At 42.1% G+C, this 15,682-nt stretch overlaps 3 protein-coding genes across 3 annotated transcripts in view; all 3 read right to left on the bottom strand.

The window, feature by feature from the left end:
- Positions 1-615: 615 nt before the first annotated feature.
- On the bottom strand, positions 616-1,560 carry LOC101110500 (olfactory receptor 9A4). The gene has a single exon (XM_004008122.5). It carries the CDS (start codon positions 1,558-1,560, stop codon positions 616-618), a length of 945 nt encoding a protein of 314 aa, XP_004008171.3.
- A 7,521-nt stretch (positions 1,561-9,081) lies between these two features.
- On the bottom strand, positions 9,082-10,561 carry LOC101110228 (serine/threonine-protein phosphatase 6 catalytic subunit-like). The gene has a single exon (XM_042248938.2). The coding sequence runs from the start codon at positions 10,549-10,551 to the stop codon at positions 9,634-9,636; it is 918 nt and encodes a 305-aa protein (XP_042104872.1). The 5' UTR covers positions 10,552-10,561; the 3' UTR covers positions 9,082-9,633.
- A 3,722-nt stretch (positions 10,562-14,283) lies between these two features.
- The window catches only part of LOC101109961 (serine protease 58-like), a 31,146-nt gene continuing 29,747 nt past the window's right edge, over positions 14,284-15,682 (bottom strand). Inside the window, exons 5-6 of the mRNA XM_042249314.2 lie at positions 15,506-15,642; positions 14,284-15,102 (exon numbers count right to left, since the gene is read on the bottom strand). Of these exons, the coding sequence (XP_042105248.1) occupies positions 14,956-15,102; positions 15,506-15,642 (284 nt within the window). The 3' untranslated portion in view covers positions 14,284-14,955. The remainder of the gene's footprint in view (positions 15,103-15,505; positions 15,643-15,682) is intronic.

Here is a 15,682-nt window from a genome sequence, read left to right as displayed (position 1 = left end):
CTGGAATCAAGTAGTTATTCAATTCTGGAGCCAGAGAATATATTTCTGATACTCTCCTCTTCAGAAACCTAAATATCACATATATTATTATTACATTTAATTTTAAAACACTTTATTGTGAAATGTACCATAAGTGAGATATATATATATATAAAATAAAGTGAATTTTTATATAACAACCTATAATGATAAACACCATAGCCATAATATAAAAGAGTTCTGTTGCACACAGATTATTTGATGATGATAGGCTCCGGTTCAAAATGCTTTTCAGACCATTCTAGAATTCAGAATGTATTCTTCCATATAAAAAGCTTTAGTGCTGCTGTTGCTAAGTCGCTTCAGTCGTGTCCGACTCTGTGCGACCCCACAGACAGCAGCCCACCAGGCTCTCCCGTCCCTGGGATTCTCCAGGCAAGAACACTGGAGTGGGTTGCCATTTCCTTCCCCAATGTATGAAAGTGAAAAGTTAAAGTGAAGTTGCTCAGTCGTATCCAACTCAGCGACCCCACGGACTGCAGCCTACCAGGCTCCTCCGTCCATGCGATTTTCCAGGCAAGAGTACTGGAGTGGGGTGCCATTGCCTTCTCGGGAATAAAAAGCTTTAGGGCAAGACTAGTTTCTGAACAGATGACAGCACTGTTTCACTCTGTCCCGAAGTGCTTCTATGACTTTGTCGTTCCGGAGAGTGAAGATGAAAGGGTTGAGGAAAGGAGTGACTACGGAAACCATCAGGGAAACAACCCTGTTGTAGTCCGTGGCCTGCGTTTGCTTGGGTTTCACGTAGAGGAACAAGCAGCTGCCGTAACCAATCACAACACAGGTGAAGTGGGAGGCACACGTAGAGAAGGCTTTCCTGCGGCCGGAGGCCGAGGGGATCTTGAGGATGGTGGAGACGATGCAGGTGTAGGAGACAATTGTAGGGATCAAAGAACCAAAAAGAACAAAAACAGCCATTAAGAAGAGGATGAATTCCATGAAAAGAGTATTATCGCAGGATAGTTTGAGCAATTGCCCTCGGTCACAGAAAAAATTGTCCACCACATTTGATTTGCAGTAGGAAAGCTGAAATGTGGCATAAACTGGCCAAATTTGAAAAAGGACCCCAGACAACCATGACACAATTACCACCAAGTTGCAGGTGCGGCTGTTCATAATGACGTTGTACCTCAGGGGGTTACAGACGGCCACGTAACGGTCCACAGCCATCGCTCCCAACAGGGCAAACTCTGTGGTTCCCAGAGTAAGGTACAGGAAGAGCTGGGTGACACATGCAGCCAGAGATATTGCCTGCATCCCAGGGAGCAGCAGCCCCCAGAGCATCACGGGGACGACAATGGTGGTCACCAGGATCTCCAAGGCCGAGAGATGACCAAGGAAGAAATACATGGGAGACTGCAGCCGTTTATCAAGACAGACAATCACAATGATGACTGTGTTACCGATTAATGTCACTGAGTAGAAGAAGAAGAAGGTAGCAAAGAGGATATGGCGTAGTTCTCTAGATCCAGAGAAGCCAAGGAGATAGAATTCAGTGGCACTGGAGTGATTCCCCAACATGTAGCTTGGACTTTTGTTCCTTGTGAGGTCTAGAGAGCAAGGGAGAGAAAACATACTTCTAACCTCAGAAAGACGAAAAACATTTTCAACTTGAGGAAATACACCCTACTCCTAGGCTCTACAACATGACTATTTTCTACACAAAGTTAATAGTAGATACTTCATGAAGGAACATGTAATATATTAAGATAATAACATAGGTCCAAAAAGATGAGCAATGGTCACCAATATCACCCTAGGCATGAAAACCCACCGTCCCTAATAGGCACCCTTGCCCCTCAGTTCACAGCTTTGCTCTCACCTGTTACCCTATCTACTTTCTGGAACGCAACATGCTCATTTATACAATGACCCCTTCCATTCTGAATGCCCTAAATTGTCTTCTGTGCCTGTTTTGTCCATGTCCTGCAAAAACTGCTGTACGTAAACAGTTATAAGACAAAAAAAATGTTAGTCGCTCAGTCGTGTCAGACTCTGCAACCCGATGGAGCCCGTCAGGCTCCTCTGTCCATGGAGTTCTCCAAGCAAGGATACTAGAGTGGGTTGCCATTCCCTTCTCCAGGGCATCTTCCAGATCCAGGGATCAAACCTGGGTCTCCTGCATTACAGGCAGATTTTTTACCTCCTCAGCCACCAGAGGAGCCTGTGAGACAGAATTCCCAGTTAATCACAGCCAGACATAGTTACTTCTTTCCTCTGTATCTGCTAAAAACAGGCTCCATTTCAATTACGTTCATTTTAAATTTGTTGCCTCTTATATTTGTCATTTGGGGCATGCTGTTGGGAATTTGGATCAATCCAAAACATTGTCATGAGATAAAAGCTATTTTTGAAACAAAGTACTTCTCTGATTTAGGGGGAGCTGGCTCCCTACAATGAATTATCCATGTCTTCCTCTTTACTTTTATGATAAACATGATCTTCCATCTCTGCCTTCACTGAATATGTCTCCTCTATGCAGGAAAAACCTGGCCAGTTTCTAGTTGATCATTTCTACCTCTGAGATTACAATTCCTCTGCAACCAGATGGCTTTCACTTGGCTCTAATCAATATCTGATATCTATCACGCTTTTACTTGTTTATTCATTTATCATCAAAATCCCATCAAAATCAAATCCCACCCCAATCAAAATCCCTTCATTAGAATTAAGTACCTTGAAGGCCAAAACAACAGTTAGAACTGGACATGGAACAACAGACTGGTTCCAAATAGGAAAAGGAGTACTTCAAGGCTGTATACTGTCACCCTGCTTATTTAACTTACATGCAGAGTACATCATGAGAAACGCTGGGCTGGAAGAAGCACAAGCTGGAATCAAGATTGCCAGGAGAAATAGCAATAACCTCAGATATGCAGATGACACCACCCTTATGGCAGAAAGTGAAGAAGAACTAAACAGCCTCTTGATGAAAGTGAAAGAGGAGAGTGAAAAAGTTGGCTTAAAGCTCAACATTCAGAAAATGAAGATCATGCCATCTGGTCCCATCACTTCATGGCAAATAGATGGGCAAACAGTGGAAACAGTGTCAGACTTTATATCTTTGGGCTCCAAAATCACTGCAGATGGTGACTGCAACCATGAAATTAAAAGACACTTACTTCTTGGAAGAAAAGTTATGACCAACCTAGATAGCATATTGAAAATCAGACACATTACTTTGCCAACAAAGGTCCGTCAGGCAAGGCTATGGTTTTTCCCGTGGTCATGTATGGATGTGAGAGTTGGACTGTGAAGAAGGCTGAGCACCAAAGAATTGATGCTTTTGAACTGTGGTGTTGGAGAAGACTCTTGAGGGTCCCTTGGACTTCAAGGAGCTCCAACCAGTCCATTCTAAAGGAGATCAGTCCTGGGTGCTCTTTTGAAGGAATGATGCTAAAGCTGAAACTCCAGTACTTTGGCCACCTCATGTGAAGGGTTGACTCATTGGAAAAGACCCTGATGCTGGGAGGGATTGGGGGCAGGAGGAGAAGGGGACGACAGAGGATGAGATGGTTGGATGGCATCACCGACTGAATGGACGTGAGTCTGAGTGAACTCCGGGAGTAGGTGAAGGACAGGGAGGCCTGGCGTGCTGCAGCTCATGGGGTCACAAAGAGTCGGACACGACTGAGTGACTGAACCGAACCTTGAGGGCACATTCTTTAGTATTCTTATATCACAACAAGTGACAGGAAGAGAGTCTGACAACAGTGCTCTGTAAATATCATACACCGAATAGATCCATTAGTAGATAAAGAACCATACGATAAATGATGTCTCATCTGACTAGCTTTCCCTTCACTCAGTCTTCTCTAAACCATTGTCCAGTTAGCCTGCGGTCTTTCTTGCTGCAGATCCCTTACAAATGGCAAGTGAATAAGGAAGAGATAGTGAGAAAAGAGAGGGTAGGGTCTTAGCTCTCGCAGGCAGAGGGCTGGGCCTACACCCCTCAACCTGCTCCTTGCTACGGAGGGAAGGTCTGATGCGCAGCTCGTCTCCTCTGCAGCTTTCTCAGTTCACTCGTCAGCCTTGTTGCAGGAGGCAGCTCAGCTCAGGACTTCCCATGGAGATGCTTTTCACAGAGGGAAATCGCTTGGAAGACACTCACCTCCAGAGGAGACAGAATGTAACTTCTACCACCCTTTAGGCGTCACCTCAGCCCAGCCCCTGTGAAGCTAGTAGGAAGCAATATTTGGCAGACAGTCTGATTCTGCTATCTGCACCCACAATGAGGAACAACTGGCCACACCCAGAAACTTGAAGAAGTCCAGAAACAACGGTGCTGAGAAGGATCCAGCACCAGGCTGTCTCCCTGGCTCTCGTTCTCTCTGCCTCTTTCCTCCTCTCCCTAGTCTGTCCCCAAGGATGGTTATTCACTAAGGAACAATTCTCACAAGCAGATGCACACTAGGGAGGCAGTCAAGGAAAGGCTGAAGAAACTTTCACTCTTCCCTCCTGAGGCTAATCAAGTTGGAGACCATGGAAGTTTAAGTTTTGTGCAGTGGGCACACTTGAAAGTTCCCAGTCAGGAACTTCTCAACAACCAGCTGCCTCCCTCCCAGGCCCTTACACACCACCACACAATCCCAGCTGTCAACAGTCAGCCAACTCAGCTGCTATGTGCTTCTCCCTGACTGCACGGAGCCCTATGGAGCCTAAGCCACCCTGAAGCTGTGAACCCACCAGCGGATTCAAGACACTTGTCGAGAACCTAAGAGGCCACTAAGTGGACGTCTTTCCAGATTCTCTATTCATCTCCAGGGCTGCATGAAGCCTGTCTTTCCCAGATGACCTCTGCCCTCTCTGTACCACACACCCTCCTGGCCACAGTTACGCATCCTGGTCAGAGATGAACTGAGAGGATCTGCGACCTACTCCACCGCACACCTGTTAATCCCACAGCCCATTCCCATCTCTCTAACCCCCATGTATTCCAAGTGGGGTTGTCCAGCCATACATTCCCCTCTAGGTCTCCAAATGCGATTGGGTAACCTCCCTCATCAGCTTGAATTGAGGGATAACAGTGGTTTAGAAACAACATTGAGGACTGATAAAAAAGATTTTTAAAAAACATAGAAGTGAACATGCTTGGGATGCTTAGTAAAATAGCAAAATCATATTTTAAATATTTATTTTTTACACTTTCAAAACCAACTGTCATTTTTCATAAAATTAGCACAGATCAAAATTAAAATTTCACATGGAAGGACCCAGGCTAAAATTTAAATGTCCCTCTCCCCATTTGTTTGATTCTACTGATCCATCTCCTAAAGCTAAATATTATTATAGATTTCTATTGTATTAATATAGAAGTTCTCTGTGTATATACATGAATATCTCTATATATTCTTATTGAGTAAATCATGTTTTAATAAATAAACTATCCTACTACCTTTTTCTGAATACGTATATAACATTTGTTGTTGTTAAGTCACTAATCTGTGTCCGACTCTTTGCGACCATGGACTGTAGCACGCCAGGCTTCCTTTTCCTTCACCATCTCCCTGAATTTGCTCAAATTCATGTCCATTAAGTTGGTGATGCCATCCAACCTTCTCATCCTCAGTCACTCTCTTCTACTCCTGCCCTTGGTCTTTCCCAGTATCAGGGTCTTTTACAATGAGTTGGCTCTTCACATCAGGTGGCCAAAGTATTGGAGCTTCAGCTTCAGCATCAGTTCTTCCAATGAAAATACAGGGCTGAATATTCAGCTATAGCATATCTATCTATATAATATCTATGTGTGTGTGTTCCACATTATGTATGTGTGTGCACACGCATTAAACCTTTCCATATTACAATTACATAATTGTGTAGGATGGGGCTCACCCTACTCCAGTATAACCTCATCTTAACTAATGACATTGGCATTGATCTATTTCTAATCAAGTTCACATTCTGTGCTACTGGGAGTTAGCAGTTCAACAAATGAATTTTGAGGGATGCAATTCAACCCATAATAGGCATCTTGGCTGCTTCCAATTTGGGGGAATTATAAATATAGTCACAGTAAACATACCTGTGCAGGTTTCTGTCTGGACATAATTTTCCAACTTATTTGCGTAAATATCCAAATGAGCAAATTTGGAGCTCATTTTTGGATTGTATGGTAAGAGTATATAGATATTCCTAGACTTCTTGGACAATGGGTTACATCTAAGGAAGCTCATCACAAATTGAACATATCACAAGTAAAAATGCATTTAATACACCTAACCTTAAGATACGCAGATGACACCACCATTATGGCAGAAAGTGAAGAGGAACTAAAAAGCCTTTTGATGAAAATGGAGAGTGAAAAAGTTGGCTTAAAGCTCAACATTCAGAAAACGAAGATCGTGGCATCTGGTCCCATCACTTCATGGCAAATAGAGGGGGAAACAGTGGAAACAGTGTCAGACTTTATTTGTGCGGGCTCCAAAATCACTGCACGTGGTGATTGCAGCCACGAAATTAAAAGACATTTACTCCTTGGAAGAAAAGTTATGACCAACCTAGACAGCATATTAAAAAGCAGAGACATTACTTTGCCAACAAAGGTCCGTCTAGTCAAGGCTATGGTATTTCCAGTGGTCATGTATGGATGTGAGAGTTGGACTGTGAAGAAAGCTGAGCGCCAAAGAATTGATGCTTTTGAACTGTGGTGCTGGAGAAGACTCTTGAGTCCCTTGGACTGCAAGGAGATCCAACCAGTCCATCCTAAAGGAGATCAGTCCTGGGTGTTCATTGGAAGGACTGATGCTGAAGGTGAAACTTCAATATTTGGCCACCTCATGCGAAGAGTTGACTCATTGGAAAAGACCCTGATACTGGGAGGGATTGGGGGCAGGAGGAGAAGGGACGACAGATGATGAGATGGCTGGATGGCATCACCAACTCAATGGACATGAGTTTGAGTGAACTCTGGGAGTTGGTGATGGACAGGGAGGCCTGGCATGCTGCGATTCATGGGGTCACAAGAGTCAGACATGACTGAGCAACTGAACTGAACTGAACTAGGTCGGTCATACTTTTTCTTCCAAGGAACAAGCATTTTTTAATGGCTGCAGTCACCATCTGCAGTGATCTTGGAGCCCAAGAAAATAAAATCTGTCACTGTTTCCCCTTTAAGTTGTAAAAAGTGAGGACTTAGTGTATTACACATAGGTAAGGAGAATGAAACAGAAGCTATGTTTAACACACTCAAGATTCTCATTAGGTATAAATAATAAAGCCATGATGAAAATGCCAGCAGCCCGACTCTATAGACTGAACCCTGAGAGTGACTAGTTATTATTATCTCTACCTTTGGACTGACAAGACTAAGGACCAGAGGGTTTAAATAATTTTCCCCCAGACACACAGCTTATTAATAGTGAGGCTGGTTTTTTAAATTAGACTTATCTGATTATACAGTTTCATATCAACTCCTACCATCTACTATTTTCCTTACAAATGAAACTCTTCTCATGTCTTATAAACTTAAAAATACTTTAAGTTGCAGAGCTTTGGGCCTCAATTCAGGAAGACAGGATACAGCCTGAGTGAAATACAAGCTAAAATACTTGTGAATATTATAGAGATTTATGGTAATGGTTCAGTCGCTAAGTTGTGTCTGACTCTTGTGACCCTCTTTGCAACTCCATGGATTGTAGCCTGACAGGCTCCTCTGTCCATGAGATTTCACAGGCAAGAATACTGGAGTGGGTTGCCATTTCCTTCTCCAGGCAATCTTCCCAACTCAGGAATCGAACCCAGGTCCCCTACATTGCAGGCAGATTCTTTATGGACTGTACTACGAGGCAAGCCCCATAGATATCTATAGATAAACTAAAAGCCTAGGAAACAAATTCCAATCTTCCCCCTGCATCAAACACAATGCCATTACAAACTCTTGGGAGATGTTCCAGGGCCCAAAAGCATGAATTCCATCTCCAAATAAAGAAAGTATGCAATGAAGTGTGAATTACTTAATGCATAAATGAATGGACTAAATAAAGTCCCTTTGATATCTTCCCAACCAGTCAAGTCCACTCCCAGCAAGTGTGGCAGGAAGGATGCCTGGGGTGAAGAGGCCAAGAGAACACAACTGGAGACTCTGAGGCTTCTGTAGTGCTAGTATGAACAGCACTATGTCAAGTGTGGTCCAATGACCAGTGGTCCTTAAACTGTTTGTTGCTGTTCTGTGAAAAGCAAATTACAAACTGTAAAGTCAATATTAGGAGAAGGAAATGGTAATCCACTCTGGTATTCTTGCCTGAAAAAATCCCATGGACAGAGGGGCCTGGTGGGCTACGGTCCATGGGGTTCCAAAGAGTTAGATGTGACTTAGCAATTAAATCAGAGAAGGAAATAGCAACCCACTCCAGTATTCTTGCCTGGAGAATCCTGCGAACAGATGAGCTTGGTGGGCTGCTGTCCATGGGGTCGCACAGAGTTGGACACGATTGAAGCAACTTAGCACGTAAGCATGCATGCAAAGTAAATATTTAGAAACATTTATGGAAATCTAGCGTCCTGTGAGACCCAGATGCAAATCCAGGAGCTGCTACTGAGTGATCCAGAACAAGCTCATACCTGAGGTGTTACCTTTTTAGAATAAAGATGGTCCTTTCAGCAGCAGAGGCAAGGATTCAAGAACTAACACAATTTGAACACCAGGGAAGGAAGGGTGAGAAGAAAGTGGAAGTGAGGTAAAAAGACACATGAAGTAAAGCTACAGGAGGATGTGATAGACAAAAACACAGCTCAGACCAGCCCTCGGCAGTGTATCTGTATGGCTCCCCATCTCATTTCTCAAAGGTCAAGGTTCATATCCCAGGATATAACTATTCAGAATTTACAATAGCATCATCTTTCCCTTGATAGTCACCCAGAAAGCCACAAGGTCTGAAACATTTTTTTCAGACAAGTTTTTTTTTTTTTTTGAGTTTTTTTTTTAGGATTACTTTATTTAAAAATACAAGGAATCTGGGAAAAGATCAATACAATTATCTTAATGTACAAAGTCATAAGCTATAGCAGTTTTAAAACTAAAATTTAAAAACACAACAAAGGGCAGCCCTTTAGACCAATTTATTTTATATCCATTTAAAATATCATCCAACAAAGGACAATGAAGTTTACAGCTGGGACGGTATACATAACTTGAGTCATTTGCAGTCCATCGTGCCCACTGGATAACGACTTTGCTGCTGAAATTTCTTAAAACTTACCAAACTAAAACAGAAGACTGAATAATACAAAAGGAAGAGTATTTCAGAGCAGTCTGTTCTGTCAATCGGCTTTTTAAAAAAGGAAACACATTCTGTTTCCCTCAGACCGGTAAATAAGCAAGAGCTACATGCAGCAGTGTGAGTATTAAGACATTTCTCAAGTCTTCTCAAGTGAGTCCAAGGCGGGGATGGGACGGGGGAGAAAACTGATAGAAAAACGTTGCTATAGACACCATAACAAACAATAAATTTAGAAAATTTTAAATTTTTTAAAAAAGGCAAGAGGCAGCATTTCAGCAGCAAAGTGCTCAATAAAAAGTATATTGTAGAGGGTAATACACAAAAGTTGGGGTAAGAAGAGGGCAGAAAAATGGATCAGCAGGATGGGGCGAAGGCCTCAAAGAAAATACGGCGTCGTCGTTCTGGGAGGAATAACGCGTTCTGAATCTGGAACTGCACGGAATAACTTTGGTTCTCTTGTATTTACATCTTTGAAGACCATGACTGAAGCAATATTTCCACAACGATAGCAGCAATTAGGAGCAGACCATACTGTTACCAGCTTCTCATCAAACATAAACTTACAGCCTTCATGCACTAACTGATGTGCTCTGGAGATGAGTTTTAGGTTGTTGATATGAACAAACTCATTTGTGATCTTTGCGCCAAAAAGCCAACTTGCTCCTCGGGGACTGATTGCCCAAGTATCCACATCTTCAGGATCTGACCAAACCAGATCACAAAATGCTCCTTTATGGGGAATTTCCTGATTCCGTTCAATGGTTTGAATTTGATCCAGTGTTTTGATATCAGGAGATAAACCACCATGAACACACAAAATCTGCTCATCTATTAAAGCTGCTACTGTGAGCATGTCAAAAACTTTGGTACAGTATCTCCAGGCATTAGCATTTCCATATTTGGTTTGGCACTCATCATAAAATCCATACACCTGTGTTATCTGTCTACTCTCATGATTTCCTCGCAAAAGTGTAATACGATCAGGCCATTTAGCCTTTAGTGCAAGAAGGTAAGTGAAGGTCTCCAAACTATAGTAACCTCGGTCTACAAAATCACCCATAAATATGTAGTTTGTGTCAGGAATCTGACCTCCAGTTCTGAATAGTTCACAAAGGTCATAAAACTGTCCATGTATGTCTTCACACACTGTTACTGGTGTTGATACTGGCTGGACATTTGATTCTTCCAACAGGAGGTCACAAACGTAGTCACATAGCCACTTCAAGTCGTTCTCCGGTAGGTATTTGCATAGCCGCGCTATCTCCACATACTTGTCCAAGTCCAGGGGCGCCATTTTAGAAATCTCAGACAAGTTTTAAAGTAGTATGGCAAGTTGGCCTGGATAGGCCCAGCTTATGGGCTTCCCTGGTAGCTCAGTTGGTAAAGAATCCACCTGAAATGCAGGAGACCCCAGTTTGATTCCTGGGTCAGGAAGAGCCACTGGAGAAGGGATAGGCTACCCACTTCAGTATTCTTGGGCTTCCCTTGTGGCTCAGCTGGTAAAGAATCTGCCTGCAATGCAGGAGACACAGGTTTAATCCCTGGGTTGGGAAGATCCCCTGGAGAAGGGAAAGGCTACCCACTCCAGTATTCTGGCCTGGAGAATTCCATTGACTGTATAGTCCATGGGGTCACAAAGAGTCAGACATGACTGAGCAACTTTTGCTTTGACTTTTCAGGGACATGAGAGTTATTCATGCTCAGAGCTTCATGTGGCCCCAGTCAGCTTGGAAAGAGCCCAGAATAGGTGACAGCAGTATGGCCCAGGATGCAGGCAGTGCCCTTGGAAAGAAAGAGGTGGTTGAGAGGATCTGAGAAGTTATAGATCTGTGTCCATTAAAATGACCCCACGGATATGCTATGAAAATAAGAATAAACATATAAAGCATTTGTTCTAGCATTAAGTATAGCTAATGCTATATAGCACAAGTATAGCTAGATAGCACAAGCATTAAGTATAGCTTGATGCAGAGATGGAAGAGGTTTTGGATACTGTATCATTGGAGATGGTTGTAATTGTAGCAACTGAAAGCCTGACTTAACTATCTTATACCTTGAAAGGAATTTAGTAGATGATAACTGAAAAATGTCTAGAGAAAAGGCCTACATTCTGTCACAGCTTTATTAGGACTTCCGCTCCACTTCTGGGCAGTTCTCTCCTTTTGACTTCTGTGTGTGGGCTTCATCCTCAGGCAGTTTCCCCAGTGATCACTGCAAAATGACAGCAGCAACTTTGCTTCTCATTCATAGGCCATGTTCATATGCCCAGAGCAATGTCTCAACACAGCTCATTCTGTGTTATCCCAACACTGAACATAAATAAAGGGTTTGATGTTTAATATGACCAACTGTGTCATATATCCACTCCTGAGCCAAACACAGGGATTTCACTGCTAAGCTTGGGACAAGCAGGTCACATCCCTAGCGCACGATAAATGACATAATAGAGGAGAGGGAAAAGTGGATGCTGGGAAGGCAACCACAGCATCCACAGGTTTAATGCTTTCATTTTGTATATCAAATAAATCTAAAAGCCAAAGCCCAATTATTTTCTAAATTTACATAGTCTGTCAATTCTAATAAAGGGACCACAATCTACTGCATATCATCCCTCACATATTTCCGAAGAAGAAGGTGGACTGAGGACGGAAAGATGTGATGTCAGAAGTCTGCAAAAGTCGGCAAGTATGTGGTAATAATAGAGGTGGTGCAAGTAGAATAGTTTACCAAGGGAACCAACAGAAACGAAGACACATAATCAGATTTTGGAATGAACTCTTTAGGACACTGGAATGGGTCTAAGATAAATAAATAAAAACAGAATAAATTGGAGATAAATAGAAGTTAATAGGCAACATTTACACATGAGTTCAGAAAGGATCTTTGAAATAATCTATAAGTTATAGACCCATGAAAGGTGATCTCTCTCATGAGCTAAAGATCAGACATGATTGAATCAGAAGGCTGGAGGCAAGATAGCTCTCCTCCACACTGCAGAGGAGAACCAGCCGCCTGACCAGGCCCATCCTTCATGTTCCCATTTTTGTTGTGTTTTTCATTTACCACATTGAAATCTGCTGTTTTGTATCAGCGGTCCATTTAAGTGCAACAGACCTAAGCTAAAGAGAAGGTTGTGGGATATTAACCCCAATCCATGGAAAGAGAAAAAGGAACCAGAAAGGGAATACAACAGTGACTGGTGGATACGTCAGGAGAGGGAGGTGGAGGGAAGACAGGGCAGAGGCTACCTGAAGCTACTGATAAACCAAGTTAAATGTGGGACAGAAATGAAAAGGCTTTGCAACCATATGCAAGATTGGGTCTTCCTTGATGGCTCAGATGGTAAAGAATCTGCCTGTGATATGGGAGATCACTCTACTGTTCTTGCTGAGAATCCTAAGGACAGAGGAGCCTGGTGGGCTACAGTCCATAGCCTTGCAAAGAGTGAGACAGGAATGAGTGACTAATGCTTTCACTTTCTTTCATATACAGAATTGAGTTTAGAAGAAATCGACTGGATAAGTAGAAAGTATTCACACTCTCCACAAATTAGTAGATTAACTGTTCATGTGTTAGTCTCTCAGTTGTGTCTGACTCTTTGTGACCCCATGGACTGTAGCCCACCAGGCTTCTCTGTCCATGGGTTTTTCCAGGCAAGAATACTGAAGTGGGTTGCCATTTCCTTCTCCAGAGGATCTTTCTGACCCGGGGATCAAACCTGGATCTTTCCCATTGCAGCAGATTCTTTACCATCTGAGCCACCAAGGAAGCACATTCATTCACAGATAAATATATATAGAGAGAGGCAATGATTTACCCTTTCCTTTTTACATTGGAGAGCAAGGTGAGATAGAAAGAAGGCAATTCATACCAGGAAAATCCAAAGTCAGAAGATATGAAGAAGCAAAAATGCCTAATGGTTGAAGTATCAGTGATGCAATCAATAAGACAGGGCTGCAAGTAGAGGGCCTGATTCAATCCAGAACAACTGCAGGGGGACAAAGACATTGAGAACTGTAACAATGAGGCCAGAGAAAGGAGGAAAGAATTAAGGAGTAGGAATTAAGTAGGCAACAAAAAATGAAACAGTTGGAAATTGTTAAAATTACTAACTGTTGCCAATTCCTGAATGCCTCCTATGTATTCCAATATACTTAGCACATTATCTCTGATCACCATGATAGTCCTAAAAGGAATAATGGCTTTGATTTTGAGAAGCTATGTGAAAGTAAGCAATTTATATCAATCAGCAGTTTAAACAAAAGAATCCCAATATTTCACTGCATTGGACAAAATAAATATGTGCTTTATACTTCAGATACTAAAATTTCTTGATCACTCAGTATTTTATATAAAAATTAGCAAATTTTAGATCAAAATCAGTTTACTCTATCATGGATTAATGACACTTGATATGTGGAGAATATATTTGTGGAACAACAAACAAGTGTCTTTGGGGTGTGCTTGAGAATAAAAGCGTGTGCTCACAAATATATGCATGGCCTAGAGAATGCATTCAGGGTCATAAATAAAATCTCTCAGCCAAAATCCTCATGAATTTCACTACTGCATTTCCCTGTAAGAAAGGAAAATGTATTGGAAGGAAAATACATTGGAAAAAAACCAATCCAACCACTTATGAAATCCTTGATATTTGTAATATGAATTACAAAATTCATATAAATCCATATTCCAAAATTAAACTGACCTATGGGTTACCTCAGCAAACCTCAGAAAATTTTGATTTCACAGATCTTTTAAGTAGGTAATGGAAATATTAACTACAACACCCACACACACATACACTCTCTCTGTCTCTCACTCACCCAGAAGACATTTGGTCACTAGAAGAATTACTAAATCATCTAACTAATTTCAGCAAATTACTGCTCAGGTATGTAGTTTGCATCGTGCCCAAACAGACTCCTAGGAGTTATTGTTCCTCATATCTACTTGTCTTCTGTGTCCTTAGGTTAAAACAGGCAGTATTTTAACAGAAGTATCTGAGTTGGTAGGACTACACTTCTTTTTTTTTTTTAATTTTTATTTTTACTTTATTTTACTTTACAATACTGTATTGGTTTTGCCATACATTGACATGAATCCACCACGGGCGTACATGCGTTCCCAAACATGAACCCCCTCCCACCTCCCTCCCGTAACATCTCTCTGGGTCATCACCGTGCACCAGCCCCAAGCATGCTGTATCCTGCATCAGACATAGACTGGCGATTCGATTCTTACATGATAGTATACATGTTTCAATGCCATTCTCCCACATCATCCCACCCTCTCCCTCTCCCTCTGAGTCCAAAAGTCCGCTATACACATCTGTGTCTTTTTTGCTGTCTTGCATACAGGGTCGTCATTGCTATCGTTCTAAATTCTGTATATATGTGTTAGTATACGGTATTGGTGGTTTTTTTTCTGGCTTACTTCACTCTGTATAATCGAGGACTACACTTCTTGAGACCAGCATCCTGTTTTCAATGTTATAGACACTTGTTCATGAGCTGGGAATAAGCAAAGAAGTAGTTAAAGAAACTAGAGAAATGTCAACACCCAGGAGTCATCAATGATTTCTTTTAAAACTCCACTCAAGCCTAGATCCTAGGAAAAATTGGGACTAAGATACAGAAAGTGGTTTCCATGGATCAGCTGGGATGTAGGGAGGCTATCAGTGGAGTTGCGAATCAGCTTATGTAGAAATAATGCTCTTGATCCATGGAATGTGGCTGTAGATGTTAGTGAAGACAGCAGAATGATCTGTCAGAAAACATCCAGTTGTCCAAGACATAATTCCTTGTAATTTATTGTCACATGTGGCTGGTGCAGCTGTGGTCACCTGCCAGACAGAACAGAGGGGATCAGAACTTCTTCCCACCTGGAAATTTGTCAACTCTTGAACAAAAGCAAAGGCCACTATATCTGCCATGCAAAAGGACCTGGGATACAACAGTGTGAAAGCTTTCCACTGCATTAACCACCACTACCTCCCAGTCATCCCTGGACAGAAATTTCAAAATGGTAGCTGGAAGACAGCCTTACACTCCCCAACAATCTATTTCTCTCATCTCTCACACAGGATGGAGGAGACAGAGTCATCATTCTTCAGCCCTTTACTCTCTGAGCTCTCAGTCTGTCTGCAAAATACAGACCCTCATGAAGGATGAGAGGTAACAGAGACACAAAGACAAAGAGAAAGAACAGAGACTGAGCTTATGGGCAAATGAAATGAGAAAGGTTACCTGGCATTCATCTGTGTTTTTTCTTAAGTGTCCCACACAGAACAAGTCTTCAAAGAACGTTTTATGCAGTAATGTTCTGCAGACCGAATCAGCACTCAGTTCAGTCATGAAGCTCTGCAGGTAACTTCTTCTATTTCCTAAGCATAATAAATAAAGGAGACTTTCATTCCTATTTTC

This window comes from Ovis aries, chromosome 4, assembly GCF_016772045.2.
Source record: "Ovis aries strain OAR_USU_Benz2616 breed Rambouillet chromosome 4, ARS-UI_Ramb_v3.0, whole genome shotgun sequence".
Taxonomy (NCBI): Eukaryota; Metazoa; Chordata; class Mammalia; order Artiodactyla; family Bovidae; genus Ovis; species Ovis aries.
Note: the sequence above shows the minus strand (reverse complement) of the source record. Positions and strands in the feature narration are given on the sequence as shown.

Bases quoted from the DNA above. Each gene is read 5' to 3' on its own strand.
- LOC101110500 (XM_004008122.5), bottom strand. From the start codon at position 1,560: ATGTTGGGGAATCACTCCAGTGCCACTGAATTCTATCTCCTTGGCTTC.
- LOC101110228 (XM_042248938.2), bottom strand. From the start codon at position 10,551: ATGGCGCCCCTGGACTTGGACAAGTATGTGGAGATAGCGCGGCTATGC.